General features: G+C 55.5%; 1 protein-coding gene and 1 pseudogene across 1 annotated transcript; one reads left to right on the top strand and one right to left on the bottom strand.

The window, feature by feature from the left end:
* Positions 1–4,449: 4,449 nt before the first annotated feature.
* On the bottom strand, positions 4,450–13,406 carry THOC3 (THO complex subunit 3). Its single transcript, XM_004611442.2, has 6 exons — positions 13,091–13,406; positions 11,314–11,470; positions 9,818–10,022; positions 7,272–7,433; positions 7,077–7,177; positions 4,450–4,956 (listed from the first exon to the last, which is right to left on the bottom strand). The coding sequence occupies exons 1-6, from the start codon at positions 13,397–13,399 to the stop codon at positions 4,793–4,795; spliced, it is 1,098 nt and encodes a 365-aa protein (XP_004611499.2). The 5' UTR covers positions 13,400–13,406; the 3' UTR covers positions 4,450–4,792.
* LOC129402749 (U4 spliceosomal RNA) lies at positions 6,756–6,837 on the top strand (annotated as a pseudogene).
* Positions 13,407–20,444: the final 7,038 nt, after the last annotated feature.

Here is a 20,444-nt window from a genome sequence, read left to right as displayed (position 1 = left end):
GTGAGCACGGGGGTGGGGGTGAGGGACTGGCCAAGGGGGCTGCGCGACAAGCAGGTGCCCTCCGAGGCGGAGTGTTCGCCCCAGATGCCAGCCGAGAGCCGGGTCAAGGCAGGGAACAGGCGGGTGCAAAGCCCCAGTGATGCTGGAGATCAGGAAGAAAAACACTTCCCGGGGGCACCGCCTGTCCCGGGTGGCCTGGCCTCTACTGCCCCCTCGTGGCCACACAGGGAACGGCCAGAGGCGGACGTTGGCGGGACAGGCGGGGAGCAGCAGCGTCCTTCAAAGACTTTCTGATCCTGGTGCGTTGGGTTGTCCTTGCTCCTCCCGCTGGGAGCTTAGGTTTATTGAGTTATTCCCACAACAGTGCTCCTGAGGCACACCCAACCCCATCAAGCACTAATCATCCTTTATTGCTTTTCTCTTTCCTTTATGTCACTTGAATGGCTTAGCAATGTCCTTTTTGCGTAGACACAGGAAGACAGTACATGTATGCTTTGTAACATGGGAACTAATTGACTCCAAAATACTATTTACTCCTGGGCATCCATATTTACTTGACTTAAGCCTCAGCTGTCCTTAGTTCATAGCACTCCTGAAGGAGGGTCCTGATGAAGGGGCTGGATGGACCCAGGGCAAGCTGTGAGCTACCTTGGCATCGAAAGTGACAAGCTAAGTACCATAAGTATAATGTTAAGAGCACGGTCATGAAACAAACTCTGTCATGACCCAAAAAGAAGTAACTGAATAAGGACCCTGCTGGGGTTCGGAAAGACGAACCTGGCCTGAGGACTGAAGTCCGGGATATATAGTGAGATGTCCCCAGGAAGAGCCACCCTTTAAGCTAAATAAATGTATATTTGTGTTCATACAAAATGACTGTTCACTGTCACTGTCATCCCGCTGCTCATCGATTTACTTGAGCGGGCACCAGTAATATCTCTGATTGAGAGACTTATTGTTACTGTTTTTGGCATATTGAATACACCACAGGGAGCTTGCCAGGCTCTGCCGTGCGGGAGGAATACTCCCAGTAGCTTGCCGGGCAATCTGACAGGGGCGGAGAAATCGAACCTGGGTCAGCCGCATGTGAGGCAAACACCCTACCACTGTGTAATAAGTAGAAATATTATAAGAAGTAAATTTACTGATTGTTTAAATGGATTACTAGCTGAGGAAAGGAGGAAGCAATACACCCTGGATGGAATCCCGCCCTTGAGCGGATTTCCTAGTAATCTGGAGTGCTGAACCCTCAAATGAGATTCTGTACTAGTTAATCCCCTAGAACTTCCCCTGAAGGAGTGGCTTTCCCTCTGTTTGTTGTTATGAGGATGTTCAACCCCACCCATATGTACCCCCCTACCGGTGGCTCCCCGATTTCTATATAACTATGCTGTAAGGGAGAGCGGACTAGGAGAAACAGAAGGACTAGACAAGAACCAGAATGGAACGAGGACTAAGAGGAGACGAGGACGAATGAACTATGAAGACTAGGACTACGACCAAAACTATGACGACGATTGCGCTGTAAGGGGAGAGACCGGACCACGCTGGGGAGGAGAGGGGAATAAACTGTCTGCCAATAAGCCAGCCCTATCTTTCCATTCCCCCCGTCCTTCCTCCATCTGTCGTCGCTGTCCAGCCTGGGGAGGCAGCTCTAGGCCACCCGAACACTGAGTCCCACGAGCGCCCCAGGGCTTTCTTTGGAAACTCCCACTGAGGTACCTGCAGCCTGCAAGCTCGGACCCCTCCCTCTCTCCAGCCCACACTCTGGGTCCATCTATGAGAATGCAGTGAATGCAAAGCCAGAACCGCCAGTGTTTGGAGGCAGGGTGGGGGTGGGGGGCTGGAGATAGTTCCAGGATTGTAAAAGCTGGGGTTTGATCCCCAGCACTGCAGAGTACCCCACTTCCCCTGAGCTCCAACACGAATGAGCACTGAATGCAGAGCCAGGAGTAGGCCCTGCACACCTCCAGGGATGGGCCCAAACAAGAGACAGACAGAGAGAGAGAGAGAGAGAGAGAGAGAGAGAGAGAGAGAGAGAGAGAGAGAGAGAAAGGAGAGAGAGAAGGAAAGGAAAGGAAAGGAAAGGAAAGGAAAGGAAAGGAAAGGAAAGGAAAGGAAAGGAAAGGAAAGGAAAGGAAAGGAAAGGAAAGGAAAGGAAAGGAAAATAAATGAAACCGTGGTCTCCTAAACATCTCTTGGGGGGAAGGAATGAAAAACAAAATATAAACAGGCCAAAGCAACAGTACAGCAGGTAGAGCGCTTGCCTGGCATGTGGCCAACAACAGTTCAATCCCCCATACCCCTAGGATCCCCCGAGTCCCACCAGAAATGATCCCTGAGCACAAAGCCAGGAGTAAGCATTGAGCACTGTCGGGAGTGGCTCAAAACCCAAAATAAATAGGACAAGAGACAGTGAAGGCCCTTGCTTGCACATGAGCATATGGGGGAAAGGAGAGAGAGAGGAAGGAGGGGGGGGAGGGGAGGGAGGGAGGAAAAGAGAGAGAATAAGGCACAGGGGCCGAAGGCTACACAGCAGTAGGGTGTTTGCCTTGCACTCTGCCACCCTGGGTCCAGTCTGCAGCACCCCATAAGGTCCCCGAGCCCCAACTGCAGTGACCTTTGCGCACAGAGCCAGGAGTCAGCCCTGAGCACGGCCGGATGTTGAAAGCAAAAAAGCAGAAGAAACAAACTAAGGAAAAGCCAGAGCAAGCCAAGGGGGCCTCTGTCCAGCACCAGAATGGAGATGCATCCCACCCCCATGCCTGTCCCAGTGCCCCAGGGAGGACCCATGGCAGGAGGATCCCTTCTGACCCTCCTCCCCTCCCTGGACGGCCACACCAGGGCTCCTGGGGTCTCCCGGGGCATCCAAGGCTACATGGTCACATTCCTGCTTTTTCAGGCATTGCTGGCGGACCTGCGTCCTAGGAGCATTAGACAAGGAAGGACCAAGGTGGGGCGGGGGTGAGTCGTCCCACTACTCTTGGGGCTCCATGACAGCCCCAGTAATGTGGGGCTGTGTGCCCGGGCCCAGGGACCTGTGGAAACCACCTGCTGACGACACCAGCTGGAACCCACATGCACATGGATAGAAGTTTCCAGACCCGGTCTCTTGGTCCCTGTGCTGTGCTGGAGGATTGTCAGGAAAGAGGGAGGGTCCAGAATCTCCGAGTCCCACCCGTTTCTGTCTGTTTTTGCAGGGTCACATGATCTGGCATCACATTCTTTCTGTTTTGGGGCCACCACAGTAGTACTCTGGGGCCACTATGGGGTACCAGAGACAGGTCTTGGGCCCTCGCTACTGCACTATGGCTCCGGCCCAGGTTTTCCCTCTTGATACTGTTTAACTGGGCCATCCTGCTCCTGACTCTCGGCTGGGACCTCACGTGGACTACTGCGTTTCCGAGGCCTGGGTTTCAGGATGTTCCTTGGGGTTCTCTCTGCCTGCGTGTGGGCACAGTGCTCTCCTGTGCACGAGGCCAGATGTCCGGACATTGGAACTACAGTCAGCCTGGAGGCCTCTTGCCTGTGACCTTGGCAGCATCCCTGAGCTGCTGACCACCCTTGAAAACCACACCTGGGGGGCTGGAGCCATAGCACAGCGGGTAGGGCATTTGCCTTGCACGCGGCCAACCTGAGTTTGAATCCCAGCATCCCATAGGGTCCCCTGAGCACTACCAGGAGTGCAGAGCCAGGAGTAACCCCTGTGCATTGCCAGGTGTGACCCAAAAAAAGAAAAAAAGAAAACTACACCTGGGGAGATTTTTTGGGGGGTTTGGGACCACACCTGGCAGTGTTCAGGGTTCAGGGTGGACTCCTAGTTCCGTGCTCAGGGATCACTCCTGGTGTGGCTCGGGAAAGCCTACAGGATGCTGGGGATCAAACCTGGGCCAGCTGTGTGCACGGCAAGCACCCTACCTAATGTGCTATCCTATTCTCTGGCCCATCCTTCAGGGTTTTTTTCTTTTTTTTTTCTTGTGGGGAGACTTCAAGGGCTGGAGTGATAGCGCAGTGGTAGGGCGTTCACCTTTCACGCGGCCAACCCAAGTTCGATTCCTCCGCCCCTCTCAGAGAGCCCGACAAGCTACCGAGTGTATCGTGCCTGCACAGCAGAGCCTGGCAAGCTACCCGTGATGTATTTGATATGCCAAAAACAGTAACAATAAGTCTCACAATGAGAGACGTTACCGGTGCCCACTCAAACAAATCGATGAGACTCCAAACTGGTGTCTTTCTGAGCCACATTTGGCAATGCTCAGGGGTTACTCCTGGTGGTATTCAGGGGACCCTATGGCATGCCGGGGACCAAACCCAGGTCGGCCTCGTGTGAGGCAAATGCCCTCCCCACTAGTCTATCGCTCTGGCCCCCTTTAGGGGCTTTGATAAGGAGGCTGAGCCACGATCAACCTCACCACCAAGTCCAGCGCCATCCGCAGAAATGCCACCATTAAGGGGTGAAAAACAGAAAAAGTCTGTTTTATTAAAGGCTCAATTCTCAAAACATTCATTTTTGCATTAAAAAAAAAAAAAAGGAAATTGCTCCCTTCCCCACGGTGCCCCTGCCCACCCTGGGCAGGAATAGACCCCCCAATTTCATCCAAAGGGCATGCAGCAGAAAAGACGGGGGGCTCCGGGGAGCCCTGAGAATGCGGGGGCTGGGGGTGGGGCCACCGCTGCCCTTGGCACGACTATAACACACACTCATGGATAAAGACTCGAGGGGCCGCCCCGGGCACATGAGCCTGGGCGGGACGAGTCCGGGCCAGGTGGCCCCTGCGAGCAGAGGGCCCCCTCAAGAGTCATTGGGGAGCCCGAAGAGCTTGACCGTCCCTGCTTCCCGACTGCTGTCGTATTTGCCATCTTTGTCATCACAGGCAAACGCCAGCAGGGGCCTTTTGGGGTGCCAGGCCACAGTGAAGGTCGGGGACTCACACTGCACCTCCCAGAGCTTGTCGCCTATGGAAAGCAACACAGAGAGTGGGTCAGGACACGCTCCGCGGGCACCGGCCGACCTCACACACACACACACCCCTGCCAGGGGAGAGGGGCCAAGCAGAAAGCAAGATGGAAGGACCTGGGACCCTAAGGCCGTCCCCCAGGAAGCGGCGGGAACAGGAAACCCCTTCCCCAAGGCTCCTTCCATCTTGCTATGGAACCCACAAAGAAACCACCCCTCCCCCAGTCTGCAACCCCTGCACCTCCCCCCAAAAATTCTGCCTTCTTCCTTGCTGGCACCAAGCAGGGTCTGGCTGGTAGTAAGTCCTATGGTCTGACTGAACTGTCACTGCTTTTGTTTTGGATTCTTTCCGGTTTGGGGGATCACACTTGGCATTGCTCAGGGCTCACTCCTGGTTCTCCACTAAAGGGTCACTTGTGGCTAAGGCTCAAGGCCTGCCTCTCTAGGGTGCCGGGTATCGAACCCAGACCGGCCGTGGGTAAGGCAAGTGCCTGGACCTGCTGTCCAATCTCTGCAGCCCCTTGTTCCAAACTTTCCTACATCCATCAGAACTGATGGATGTAGAAAAATGACATGGCGGGGGGGTGGGCAAGGAGGTTGGCAGAAAGGCTAGAGGACCCGCTGCACCTGCAGGGCTCATGGGGCCTGTCTCTGGCATCAGGTGTGGCTTGAAAACAAAACAAGAAGCATGGGGCTGGAGTGATAGCATAGCGGGTAGGGCATTTGCCTTGCATGCGGCCAGCCCGGGTTCAAATCCCAGCATCCCATATGGTACCCTGAGCACCACCAGGAGTAATTCCTGAGTACAGAGCCAGGAGTAACCCCTGTGCATCTCCAGGTGTGACCCAAAAACAAAACAAAACAAAACAAAAAACAAGAAGCAAATAAACCTAATCAGGGGGCTGGAGCCATAGGACAATGGGAAAGGAGCTTGCCATGCGAACAGCCGACCTAGGTTTGATCCCCAGCACCCCATAGGCTCCCCCAAGCCTGCCAGGAGAAATCCCTGAGAACAGAGCCAGGAATCAGCCATGGGCACAGCCAGATGTGGCTCCAAAAATTAAAAGTCAGGGGCTGGAGCGAAAGCACAGCGGGTAGGGTGTTTGCCTTGCACGCGGCCGACCTGGGTTCGATTCCCAGCATCCCATATGGTCCCCTGAGCACCGCCAGGGGGGATTCCTGAGTGCAGAGCCAGGAGTAACCCCTGTGCAATGCTGGGTGTGACCCAAAAAGCAAAAATAAAGAAATAAATAAATAAAAGTCAAAAATTAAAACAGACTGGGTTTGGCAGTGACACTCCAAGCCTGGAGCTTCACTTCCTTCTCCATTCCACACTTCCGAAATACCAGCATCCACCAGCCACTGAAATGCAGAACATCTTCCTCAAACATCTTCCCCCAGGGCTGCCCTCGCTGCTTTTCTTTCCTGACCCGGGATCTTAATAAACAAACCCGTGCGTGGAAGACAAATTCATCTGTGAAACTGTAAGTGCAGAGGTGTGTGAGTGTGTGTGTGTTGTGTGGTGTGGTGTGGTGTGTGGGGTGTGTGTGTGTTTGTGTGTGTGTGTGTGTCTGTGTGTGTGTGTGTGTGAAACCTACGCACAAAACAGGTAAAAGATTCCCATTAAGGCAGCCAGGTTGGGGTCCGGAGGAACAGCACAGGGGGGCAGAGCGCCGGCCTGGCAAGCGTCTGATCCCGAGTCTGAATCCTTGACATCGCACATGCACCCCGTCCCATCGAAGCAGCTGTTTGTGCCGGGGCAGTTCTGCAGTGGCATCCTTGGGGCTGCCAGGACTTTAGCTCTGTGCAGTGGCAATATCGCAGCCAACGAGGTTTATCCAGGGTGCAATTACTGCTAATTGGAAACTTTTCCCGAGGACTTTCTGGCCACAGCTCAGCCAGGCACTACCACAGAAAGGAGGTGCAGCCCTGCCCGCCCGCCCCCAGCAAGCCCCGCAAATGAAGAGAGTATGCAAGCCACAGCCAGGAAGGGCAACCCACACCCCCCAGCCACACGAGCATCACAGCCACCCACTGAGAAACAGACTCCAGGAGAGCACCCCGAGCCGGGTGTGTGCGGGGCTGGGAAGGGCAGGGCTGGCAGCGGGCGCCCCTTTACCTGTCTCCACTTCAGCTATGTCAATGAAGTGGTCTTCGGACGCGGACGCCAGCATTTTCCCATCGTGGCTAAAGCTAAGGGTCCGCACAGGCCAATCCAGCCTGCGACAGAAGGGGGCAAAGGAGGATCAGGGCAGTCCAGGCGGCCGGGCGGGCCCTGGGGGGTGAGGGCGGTGGCACGGGGCTACAGGCTGACCTGGAGAAGCAGCGCACACACACCAGCTCATCCACGTCCCAGAGGCTGACCAGCGCGTCGGCGCTGCCCGTGGCAAAGTACTTGCCCATGGGGTCGAACTTGATGCAGATGCAGTTGGAAGGGTGGGCGTTGATGGACTGCACCGGCTTCAGCTCTGGGTAGCTGAGAAACGAGAGAGAGACACAGAGAGAGAGAGAGCGTGCAAATGCACGGTCAGGTGCTGGGGAGGCGGTGCCAGTGTAGACTCAGGAAAGAGAAACATCTCCGGGTAGGAGCGACGGACAGTGGCAAGGGCTCTTACACTCCACCAACCTGGGTTCGATCCCCAGCATCCCACAGGACCCCCCTAAGCACCGCCAGGATTCCTGAGCGCAGAACCAGGAGGAAGTCGTGAGAGTCACCGAATGTGACGCCCTCAAACCAAAGAGAAACATTCTCCAGTATATAGTAAAAGAATACAGCCCGCAATGAGAGTGACAACTGAGGACCCCCCCCCCCACAAACATACACACACACTCCATGAGACTGCCCCAAAAGAAGCTGAAAGCAATATAGACTTCACAGGGAACAATTATAGGGACAGGAAAGAGGACATCGGAGAGGGCTTGCCTCCCTTGAGCCCGACCCCTGGTAATCCAGAGTCCCCAAGACCCACCAGGAATGACCCCTGAACACAGAGCCAGGGCACCGCCATGTGTGGCCCCAAACCGCATCCCCCGTGCCCCTCCAAAAAGGCAATACAGGCAGGAATCTAGAAATCAAAGGTTTCTGCAGTCAGGACAACTATCCAACGTTGCAAATGCCCCAAATCAGGGGCCGGGGAGACAGTACAGCAGGGAGGGCGCATACTTTGCATGCTTCGCTGACACAGCTTCGATCCCCAGCATCCCACAGGATCCTCCCCAAGCCCCACTAAGAGTGATTGCTGAACCCAGAGCCAGGAGGGAGCCCCGAACATCAACAGGTGTGGCCCAAAAACGACGAACAAAGGCAAGCGTTCCAATCACTAGCAGTGCCACAGAGGGCTAATGAGCACGTGCATTATGCCAGGTGGGGATGAGGCAGGAATCTCCGGGCGACCAGCAGAGGAGACTTACAGGCACAGGGTTAGTGACGAGTACATAAAACAGAGGGACAGGCAGCCCCTGCTAACAGCTGCGTCCTGACAACAAACAGCGTCAATACGGGTGTGCACAGAACTGGCACCACATCCCTCCCCATACCAGCATCTACTCCGGAGACAGTCTGTGCTCATCTCGGCTTCTGCATGCCGGCACTGCCCTCAGCCCTCTGTCACTCAGACCAGGGGATGCTTGGGAGACATCCCCACAACTGCTGGGGGAGCGAGGTGGGCACAGCTTCACACACCTCAGGAATGACGACCTCTACATCCTCGGCATAGCAGAAGATTATATTATTATTATTATTATTACTATTATTATTTTCCCGTGAAAGAACAAGAAAATGTCAAACACACATTTCCTGTCTTGAGTTCACACATGGTGACGGGCGGCAAAAGCCACGAAGAGGCAGATTCCAGCCTCTGGGTAACCTGGACCCACCCAAATCATCTTAGGACACAGCAGCCCATTTCCAGGGCACCCACGCTCAGCAGACCCGACCCACCAAGGGTTCCGCACCTGAGCCGGAGGTCCCACACAGGTTCCCTAACCTGCATAGTCCCTCCATCCTCTTGTCATCGGCAAGCTACCTCCTCCAGCCTCTAAAACTCAGGCAGCCCCCAGCAACGCCTTCCCTTGGCCTGTCCCCAGCAAATTCCTGGCCTTCTTCACATAGAAAAACTCATCCGCCCAATTCTCAGCCAGGAAGAGTCAAAAGAATCCAGTCGGGGTCCGGAGTGATAGTTCAGGGCTGGGGGAGCCACCTGCCCTGTACTGCAACTGACCCCTGGCATCCCATAGGGTCTCCTGAGCCCCACCAGGAGTGTGATTCCTGAGCACAGAGTCAGGAGTAACTCTGAGCATCGCCGGGTGTGGTCAAAAAACCAAAAGGAAAAAAGAAAAACAAGAATCCAGGGTATGTACACACACACACACACCCGGCCCCCCCCCCACCTCCCCGACATGGGGTTAAGAGGAAAGAAGCCAAGAAGTCATGCGTTGCCTGACGTATGTACACACACACACACCCCATCCCCCCCGCCCCCAGACATGGGGTTAAGAGGAAAGAAGCCAAGAAGTCACGCGTTGCCTGGACCCTGGTGAAGGGCACTACTGAAGCACATCAGGGACGCACAAGCACGCCAGACACCACAGAACGAGCACCGCGCCCGCAGGACGTGCATCAGGGAAACCGCTGAGGTCGGGCAGGGACGGGACAGGTGGGGAAGGAGAGGGGGCCAACAACAAACACCCCACCCGGCGCCGGAATCTGACAGGAGAACTCAGGCAGGTGGCCACTCAAAGGGGCTCGAAGGAGCGAGCGGGCTCCCAGGGCATTCCCGTCTGCAGCTTGGCAAGTGAAACTCCCTCGGGACAGACTCATTTCATCAGCACCATCGAGGCGTCCCACGCGGCAGCCCTCACCTGAGGATGTTGATGCAGCCGTTGCCGTTGGTCAGGAAGAACATGTTATTGTCATTGTTCCAGGAGATCTCGTTGACCTCGAACTTGAACTGCTCCTCGGCCTTGGACCGGTGGGTCTTGGCGTCAATGAAAGTCACCACGTCATCCTTGTTGCCCACGGCAATGGTCTGCCCGTCAGGGCTCCAGCAGATGTTAATGTTCTCCCCTGCGGAACCCGGACAGAAATAACCCCATCAGGCCGGGGCCAGCGGAAGCTGGCACTGCTGACCCGGAGGCGCGAGATCTGACCTCAGAGTGCAGGACCCAGAGGGCAGCCCTCGGTGGAAGCGACTGATGCAGCTTGGCAGCAGGGGAGGGTCCCCAACCCCCTCACTGGCCGCATCCCCTCTGGAGCGCTTCACCCCAAATCCTACCAGGCCTCCTGGGTTACTGCCATTTTCTAGCTGAGGCCACAGTACAGAGATGAAGCAAGCGTGTGAGGGCTAAAGGCACCCCGGGATTCAAACACAGACCGGACTCTGAGTCCACTCGACACGGACTTTCCCCAAAGTCCAGACACGCACACGTTACGCACTATCACCATTTTTCATCTTTTTTAGTCACACCTGGCGATGTTCAGGGGTTACTCCTAGCTCGACACACACAGGAACTATTCCTGGTGGTGCTCGGGGGACGCTCTGGGATACTGGGGGACAAACCTGGGTCAGCCACGTGCAGGACAGATGCCCTCCCTTATTTACTATCGCTCTGGCTCCAAGATCAGTCCTTCAAGCCTCTTATGAGTTTCCCAGCCTCTGAGAGACTGGGAAAGAGATTTTCTTAACATTCCCACCAAGAGTTCCTGCCCTGGCCCGAGACACTGCACTTAACCACTAAATCCCCAGAACTCCCTGTACAGAGGGACAGGGAGGGCGAGGACAACCATATATGGTGCCACATGCCAGGTCACACCTAAACCCCTGTTCTAGCTCTCCTCACCCTAAGACATGATCTATCTTCCTTCCTTCCTTCCTTCCCTCCTTCCTTCCCTCCTTCCCTCCCTCCCTTCCTCCCTCCCCTCCCTCCCTTCCTCCCTCCTTCCCTCCCTCCCTACTTCCCTCCCTCCTTCCCTCCCTCCCTCCCCTCCCTCCTTCCCTCCCTCCTTCCTTCCCTCCTTCCCTCCCTCCTTCCTTCCTTTCTTCCTCCCTACCTTCCTCCCTTCCTTCCTCCCTTCCTTCCTTCCTCTTTTTAAATTGTTGTTTTGGGGGCACAGCCAGCCATGCTCAGGGCTGACTCCTTGCTCTGAGCTCAATGCAGGCTCAGGGTACCCTACGGGGTGCCATGAATGGAACACGGGTCAGCTGCATCAAGGCAGGCTCGATTTTCTCCTGCCTCTGTCTGTCCCTGCACGGATACACGCACTACCGGAAGCCGGGATGGTCGGAAGTCGGTGCTTTATCAGCCTCTGCCCAGCCGCGGCACGAGGGACCCGGGAGCCAGTGTCCCCGTGGCATCACCTTTGGTGTTCACCGTGGCAATGCACTTGGTGGTCCTCACGTCCCAGATGCGGATGGTCTTGTCCCCAGAGGCGGTGACGAAGAGGTCGGGATTGCTCGGGTGCCAACACAGCTGGTCTACGCTGTCTCCATGGCCCCTGTAATTGTTTTCTTTGACCTGCAGGACCAGAACCCCTCGGGTCGTTTCACAGGACGCAGGACTAACTCCGTGTGGTTTGGGGGCCGCGGCCAGTAGGTGCTCGGGGCTTTACCCCTGGGTAATGGACATGCGCTGGGGGACATTACAGAGGTCCGCTACGCTATGGCTCTGGGCACGCACACGCCCCCTCCCACTCACACCCCCACACACGCCCTCTCACACAATCCCCCTCCCCAGATCCACACACACACCCTGACACACCCCTTCCCCAGATCCACACACACACCTCCCCACACAGCCTCTCCTCCCCAGATACACACACACACACACACACACACACACACACGCCCCCTCCCCAGATACACACACACACATCCTCACACACACACCCTTCCCTTCACACATACACACCTTCACACACACCCCTTCCTCAGGTCCACATACCCCCCCTCATACACATACACACGCCTCACACACCCTCTCTCTCTCACACACACACACACACACACATCTCCCCTCACACATACTCACACACCCTCCACACACATACACCCTCACACACACACCCTCTCACACACATACACCCTCACACACACACCCTCTCTCTCACACACACACCCCACACACACACCCTCACACACACCCTCTCTCTCACACACACACCCTCACACACACCCTCTCTCACACACACACCCCACACACACACCCTCACACACACACCCTCTCTCTCACACACACCCTCTCTCTCACACACACACCCCCTCACACACACACACCCCACACACACCCTCTCTGTCACACACACACACCCTCACACACACCCCCACACACCCCCTCACACACACACCCTCTCACACACCCCCTCTCTCTCACACACACCTCCCTCACACACACACCCTCTCTCACACACACACCCTCTCTCTCACACACACCCCCTCACACACACACACCCTCACACACACCCTCTCTCTCACACACACACACCCCCTCACACACACCCCCACACACACCCCCTCACACACACACCCTCTCTCACACACACACCCTCTCACACACACACCCTCTCTCTCACACACACACCCCCTCACACACACACCCTCTCTCTCACACACACACCCTCTCTCACACACACACCCTCTCTCTCACACACACCCCCTCACACACACACACCCTCACACACACCCTCTCACACACACACCCCCTCACACACACACCCTCTCTCACACACACACCCTCTCTCACACACACACCCCCTCACACACACACCCCCTCACACACACACCCTCTCTCTCACACACACACCCTCTCACACACACACCCTCTCTCTCACACACACACCCCCTCACACACACACCCCCTCACACACACACCCTCTCTCTCACACACACACCCTCTCTCACACACACCCCCTCACACACACCCCCACACACACCCCCTCACACACACCCTCTCACACACACACACCCTCACACACACCCTCACACACACCCTCTCTCTCACACACACACCCTCTCTCACACACACACCCTCTCTCACACACACACCCTCTCTCTCACACACACCCCCTCACACACGCGCGCGCGCGCCCCCTCCCCAGAGCTCCGGCCAGCACAGGGCCGCGGGCGCCCCGCCGCTCACCAGCCGGTCCTTCTCCAGCACGAAGACGCTGGCCGTCTTGTCGAAGGAGCCCGACGCCAGGCGGCGGCCGTCGCAGCTCCAGGCCACCGAGTGCACCTTGGCGCTGTGCGCCGGGAACTCGCGCGTCTTGCTGTGCCCGCGGAACAGCTCCTGCATCCCCAGCACGTAGCGCGTCGGGCCGCTGTTCACCGAGCACCAGGGAGCCAGCGAGCCCGGGCCGCCCGGGCCCAGCGCCGAGGGCCCCATGGCCGCCGCGGGCGCTGCCATGGGAAGTTGTCGCGCGCACTCGCGCGCCGGAGCCCGGCGCATGCGCTCGGATGCGCGCGCCGCTCCGCGCAGGCGCACGGGTTGGGGGGCGGGAAAAGGGCCGGGCCAGGAAAAAACTACAAGTCCCGGCATGCCCCGCGCTCGCGCCTTTGCCGTTTGAAATAAACGTTGTCTCTGGCTGATGCTGACGTGAACCGAGTCCATATTTCCCCGCTCCCTAGGTTACTTACTACTTGCCAGTGAATCCCCATGGAAAAGAGAGAAACCGACACTATCCTTTTTTAAAATTTTTTTTAATTTATTGATTTTTTTTGAGAGTATCCCTTTAAATCTCAATTTCCCCTTTTGGCCGGAAGGAGAGTACAGTAGTTGGAGGTTCCATTCCCAGCACAACATAGGGTCAACCCGTACCATGGCTAGGGGTGATCCCTTAGCATTGCCGAGTGTGACCGCCCCCCCACACACACACAATAAGTAAATAAATAAATAAACAAATCACTGTATCACTGTCTTCCTGGTTGCTCATCGATTTGCTCAAGCGGGCACCAGTAACGTCTCATTCGTCCCTGTCGCGTTCAGGGTCAGGGGAATGAGGCCCATTATTGTTACTGTTTTTGGCATAGGGAGTATGCCACGGGTAGCTTGCCAAGCTCTGCCGTGCGAGATTCTGCCAAATAAACAAATAATAATAAAAAATAAATAGGGACGAAAGAAATAGCACAGAGAGTAGGACGTTTGCCTTGCATGTAGCCGACCTGGGGTTCAATCTCCAACATCCCACAGGGTCCCCAGAGCTCTGCCAGGATTGATCCTTGAGCGTGGAGCCAGGAATAAGCCCTGAGCACAGCTGGGTGTGGCCCCAAAACCAAAAAAAAAATTATTTAGAAGGCCTTGGGGCCACACTGGTGGGGCTCAGGCCTCATTCCTGGCTCTTAGCTTGGGGAGCACTTCTGGTAGAGCTAGGAGGACCGTCTTTAATGTCTGGGATATAGCCAGGGTCAGCTGCGGGCAAGACAAAAATGCTCTATCCTCCTTACTATCACCCCTGCCCCCAAGTTATTCCTTTTAAAAGTGATATTTTAAGGCCCTGGGTTCATTCCTCAGCACTGAAAAACATAAAAAGAAATGAATACGAGCAAGGGAAAGGAAGAATTGCTGACAGTCTGTAATGAACAGATTATTCAGGGTTTCGTGGTTTGGATTTTGGAGCATACCTTCTGGTGGGACTGGAGCCATAGCACAGCAGGTAGGGTGTTTGCTTTGCACGTGGCCGACCCGGGTTTGATTCCTCCGTCCCACTCGACAAACTACCGAGAGTATCCTGCCCGCACGGCAGAGCCTGGCAAACTCCCCGTGGCGTATTCGATATGCCAAAAACAGTAACAAGTCTCACAAGCCCGCACGAGCAAATCCACGGACAACAGGACAACAGTGCTACAGGGTCCCCTGAGCCCTGCAGTTCAGTGCGGTGCTACCTTCTAATGGTAAAAGAGAGAACGGAAGCATCTGAGCGCCCCCTACAGGCCACTAGTTCCCCAGCCACTAAATTCTTCAAATGCTACTAGGACTTTTGGTTGGAAGGGGGTTTGGACCACCCAAGATAGTACTGGAGTAATCCCTAGCTCTATGCTCAGGAGTGACTGGCATACTCGAGGCGCCATGTGCTCAGGACTTACTCCTGGCAGTGCCTGGGGAACATCTGCCGTGCCAGGGATAGAACCAGGTCGGCTGCCTGCCCTAAGCACCTTCAGGTTCATCCCAGAAATAAAACAAAAAGGATGAACGTCAATGGATAAAGGCAGAGGTGAAAAGTGGAAAGGGAGATAAAATGGAGAGATGGATGATTGGGTGTGTGGACAGACAGAGGGATGGATGGTGAACGGATGGATGGGGGGGTAGATGAATGGATGGGTGGATGGATGGATGGGTGGGTAGGTGGGTGGGTGGATGGATGGATGGGTGGGTAGGTGGGTGGGTGGATGGATGGATGGGTGGGTAGGTGGGTGGGTGGATGGATGGATGGATGGATGGGGTGGGTGGATGGGTGGAGTGAGTGGTGGTGGGAAGGATGATGGGAGGAATAAATGTGTGGGTGGATGGATAGATGGGTAGATGGATAGATGGATGGGTGGGCGGGTGGATGGATGGATAAGTAGAGGGAGTGAAGAAAGGAGGGGTGGGGTGGGGGTTGTTGGATGGATGGAGTGGTGAAGGGATGAATGGATGGATGGATGGGTAGATGGGTGGATAGAGAGAAGGATGTAGGGAGAGGGAGGGAGGATGGAGGAAGGGGTGGGTGGATGGGTAGGTATATGGACAAATAGGTAGAAGCCTTCATAGCCTCTCAAGGGCAGGTTGTTATTTTCTCTGTTCCTCTAGTTTTCCCCAAAGAACTGTACCTGGGTGGGGCGAAGATGCTCGATACACATTTTATCATATTATTCTTGGTGTTTGGGGTCACACCCAGCGGTGCTCAGGGTTTACTCCTGACTCTGCACTCAATCACTCTTGGCAGGGCTCGGGGACCCTAGGGGTTGCCGGGGATCGAACTGGGGTTGTCTGCATGCGAGGCAAGCATGCTCCCCACTGTCCCACTGCTGCACCTTTTATTTTTGAAACACTGCACCATTGTGGGGAGTGTTCTTCTGCTACAGGCGCTTTTCTGTCTGAGACCACATCTGGCGATGCTCAGGGGCTTCTTCCACCTCTGTCGCCAGGCTCAGGGAACTCTAAGGTGCTGAGACTGAATCCAGCCCAAGCTAGCTCTCCAGCCCAGGAGAGGGAGCTGCTTTGGCTGAAAAATGACAATTTGCGATCTCTGGCTCTCTCTGCATCCCCTCTCTCTCATCAACGGCTTCCACACAAATTGTTTGCTTTTTTTGGGTCACACCCGGCAATGCACAGGGATTACTCCTAGCTCTGCACTCAGGCAGAGTGCACTCCTGGCGGTGCTCAGGGGACCCTATGGGATGCTGCGACTCGAACCCGGGTCAGCCGCGCGTGCAAGGCAAAACGCCCGCCCCGCTGTGCTATCGCTCCAGCCCCCAAGGCCTGTGATTTCTGAGGCCTTTCCTTCGCCAGCTCCCTGATGCTTCTGGGCTGCAAAGTGCTCAGATCTCCCAGCAGGCCCCGGGAGCAAGGGGGAGGCGCCCTGGAGGCAGCGTCTGTTGACTGACAGCTTGTCCCTGAGGTCGAACTGCCCTCAGATTTCTGCCAGCCCCGGGGGAGAGGAGGGGACACTGCCCAGGCAAAGCTGTCTGGCGGGCGGGCTGCCAGCCTGCTGGTGGGAATGAAAGACAGCTGATGGGAGCGCCTGAGGGGGAACAAAGAGAAACCAGGAAATGCACCCCCTGCCAACCACCCCCCAAAACCAACCAGGCTTTAGGGAGTCTGCCAGGGCCCTGGCGGCTGGCCAATTGCTCCCTCCCTTTGCCCAGAAGGAAAGTGCTCTGTCGCGCCTGAGTCCCTGCAAATCACTGCTGTACCCGGTCTGCGGCTCATCCCCGCCCTGTCGCTCCTTCCAGCACCCCTGGGCGGGAGACCGCGAACCCGGGCACCCTCCAGTTCCACCCCTGGGCGGGGAGAGCCTGTTAGCGCGCCCCCTGCCGGGGGCCGGGCGACTGACATTCCTGTCCCTTGGATTCAAATGGACCTGGAGCGTCCCTGGCTTTTTTTTTGTTTTTTTGGTTTTTTGGTTTTTTGAGGCGGGGCGGGGGTTGCGGGGGCGGAGGTTCTGGGATGCCGGGATCCAACCCGGATCAGCCACTCTACCCACTGTACTATTGCGCAGGCCCCAGTCCCTCATGCTTGTGGTAGGATGGGGAAAGTGAGACGGAGAGGGACAGGCCAGTGAGTGCCCCAGGCAGGCTGCAGAGACAGCCTTCACCGGAACTGGCCAGGGATGACCTTGCCCACATGTGGGTTATTTATTTATTTTTATTAGTTTGTTTTGGGGCCACTCCCAGCGGTGCTCTGGGCTGACTCCTGGCTCTGCACTCAGGAATCACTCCTGGCAGTGCTGGGGGACCCTACTGCGGCAGGCAGGTAAACACGAAAGGGCTCATGGCAATGGAATTCCTGGAAAATAATAAAAGCAGTAGCCCTGAAGCTGCAAAAGGCCCACCAACAGCCCCACAGCTGCACCAAAGCTCACCAGTGAGCACCGGACTTAAGACCGGATAAGACATTCCTGGTCCAGTAACAGACCCAAGCACACCGGACCCCTCAAGAGAAAATGCTGCAGCTCCTGGAACAAAGGCCAGGAAAGGAATTTCCAAGAAGACCAGTAATCACTCCCAGCTCTACCCACTTGGCAACCACCCTAGCAAAGGACTGTTACCTAGGTAGAAACTAGGTTAGAAAAACTTATAAAAGCCACCAGGAGTTGGGACTGGAGAGATAGCACAGCAGGGAGGGCGTTTGCCTTGCACGCAGCCAACCCAGGTTTGATTCCCAGCATCCCATAGGGTCCCCCGAGCACCGCCAGGAGTCATTCCTGAGTGCAGAGCCAGGAGTCACCCCTGTGCATCGCCGGGTGTGACCCATAAAGCAAAAAAAAAAAAAAAAGCCACCTTGAACAAAGGACGGGCGCACATATGCTGCCGGAGCCCATGTGCTGCTTGTGCACACATGCACGTGCACATGTGTTACCTGCCTCTCCCCTCTAGACATGTGTACCGGGGCTCTCTCTGCCTCCCTTGAGCACGTTACTCTTTCTCTCCCTTCGCTCTCCCTCCTTCCCCTTCCTCAAAACAGCCGAATAGGGGCTGGAGTGATAGCATAGCGGGTAGGGCCTTGCACGCGGCCGACCCGGGTTCGAATCCCAGCATCCCATATGGTCCCCTGAGCACCGCCAGGAGTAATTCCTGAGTGAAGAGCCAGGAGTAACCCCTGAGCATCGCCGGGTGTGACCCAAAAAGCAAAAAAAAAAAAAAAAAAAAAACAGCTGAATAAAATCTGTTTTTCCTTCACTGCTGGTCTCCTCCTGAAACTCCTTTCTGTGACACAGGACAAAGACCTGAAACCCCCGAGTGAGAGCGAGGACTGACCGTCCTTCCTGCAAAGAGCAATTCCTCGCTCCCGCCTGAGTCCGCAGCTCCCCCAAGTGATGGGGTGGGGGGGATCAACTTCAGGGCTGAGAAGACCAAGTGGACGTCAGGTGTGGCTTGATGGCCCCCTGGTGGGGCTGGTGGGATGGGGTGGGGGCAGGGTAGTCTCTGACCCACACCGCACAGGGCTTCATCACAGACTTTATCAATCCCAGCCTTCCCTGCTGGGCCCGGGGTGGCAGAGGCAGATCAGGAGAAGTGACCTTCTCTCTCCTCCCCACCTCATTTAAGTCGTGGGGGCCCACCGACGTCACTGTGGGATGCCAAGGATCAAACCCAGGTCATCTATGTGCAAAGCAAGAGCCTCACCCGCTGTACTTATGCTCTGGCCCTCGCACTGTGCATGTTGCTAAAAACATCCACACCAGTGCCCGACTAGCACAGTGGACAGAGCGCAAGTCGCTTAAAACCTCCCCGCCTTCCTTCCTCTGGCAACAGACCCTCTGACTTTGCTTTGGCAGCTCACACCCACCCCAGGCCGCCAGCAGCCTTGATCCAAGCTATTACTTTGGGTTGGGTTTTTTTTTTTTTTTAGGGGGTGGGAGGATGGGTGGGGCACACACAGCAGTGCTCAGGGATGACTCCTGGCTCTGCACTCAGGGGCTCACTAAGGGACCCTTCTGTGTGTCAGGGATCAAACCCAGGTCAGCGGGGTGCAAGAGTTACCCACTGTTCTATGTCTCCAGTCCCCAGTTAGACTATTTTCTAAGCCAGAGATGGAGCTCAGGGTAAAGTATTTGCCTTGCGCGTGGGAGGTCCTGGATTCCCAGCACTGCCAAAACTGCACTGCACTGTTGCACTGTCGTCCCGTTGTTCATCGATTTGCTTGAGCGGGCACCAGTAACGTCTCCATTGTGAGAATTCTTGTTACTGTTTTTGGCGTATCGAATACGCCACGGGGAGCTTGCCAGGCTCTGCCGTTCAGGTGGGATACTCTCAGTAGCTCGCCGGGCTCTCCGAGAGGGATGGAGGAATCGAACCCAGGTTGGTTGCGACTGTCAAAATAAACAAAAAAAATATTTTTAAATAAATAGTGATAGGGGGCTGGAGTGATAGCACAGTGGGTAGGGCGTTTGCCTTGCACGAGGCTGACCCGGGTTCGAATCCCAGCACCGCCCGGGGGAATTCCTGAGTGCATGAGCCAGGAATGACCCCTGTGCATTGCCGGGTGTGACCCAAAAAGCAAAAAAAAATATATATATATATATATATATATATATAGCGATAGCACAGCGGGTAGGGCTTTTGCCTTGCATGTGGCTGACCCGGGTTCGACTCCTTCATCCCTCTCGGAGAGCCCAGAAAGCTACCAAGAGTATCCCGCCCGCATGGCAGAGCCTGACAAGCTACCCGTGGCATATTCGATATGCCAAAAACAGTAACAAGTCTCACAATGGTGCCTGCTCAAGCAAATCAATGAGCAACAGGATGACAGTGATACAGTGATATATCTTCAATGTCAACATCAGAATTTTCTCATCAAGCCTAAAATGGAGGCTCCATCTTCACTGGCCAACCTAACCTAAAGTGTAACGACAAATAAGAAGCTATACGTATGAGGGGCTGGAGCAATAGCACAGCGAGTAGGGCATTTGCCTTGAATGCAGCCGACCGGGTTTGATTCCCAGCATCCCATATGGTCCCCGCCAGGAGTAATTCCTGAGTGCAGAGCCAGGAGTAACCCCTGTGCATCCCTGGGTATGATCCAAAAAAGAAAAAAAAAAAGCTGTATGAGGGGCCAGAATGATAGTACATTGGGGAGGGCATTTGCCTTGCACGCGGCCAACCTGGGTTCGATCCCCGGCATCCCATATGGTCCCCCAAGCACCGCCAGGAATGATCCCTGAGTGCAGAGCCAGGAGTAATCCCTTAGCATTGCCGGATGTGACCCAAGAAGAAGAAAAAAAAAGAAGCTGTATGTAATGAGAATTATGAAACTGTAGGGGCCGAAGTGATAGCACTGTGGGTAGAGTGTTTGT

This window comes from Sorex araneus, chromosome 2 (assembly GCF_027595985.1).
Source record: "Sorex araneus isolate mSorAra2 chromosome 2, mSorAra2.pri, whole genome shotgun sequence".
Lineage (NCBI taxonomy): Eukaryota > Metazoa > Chordata > Mammalia > Eulipotyphla > Soricidae > Sorex > Sorex araneus.
Note: the sequence above shows the minus strand (reverse complement) of the source record. Positions and strands in the feature narration are given on the sequence as shown.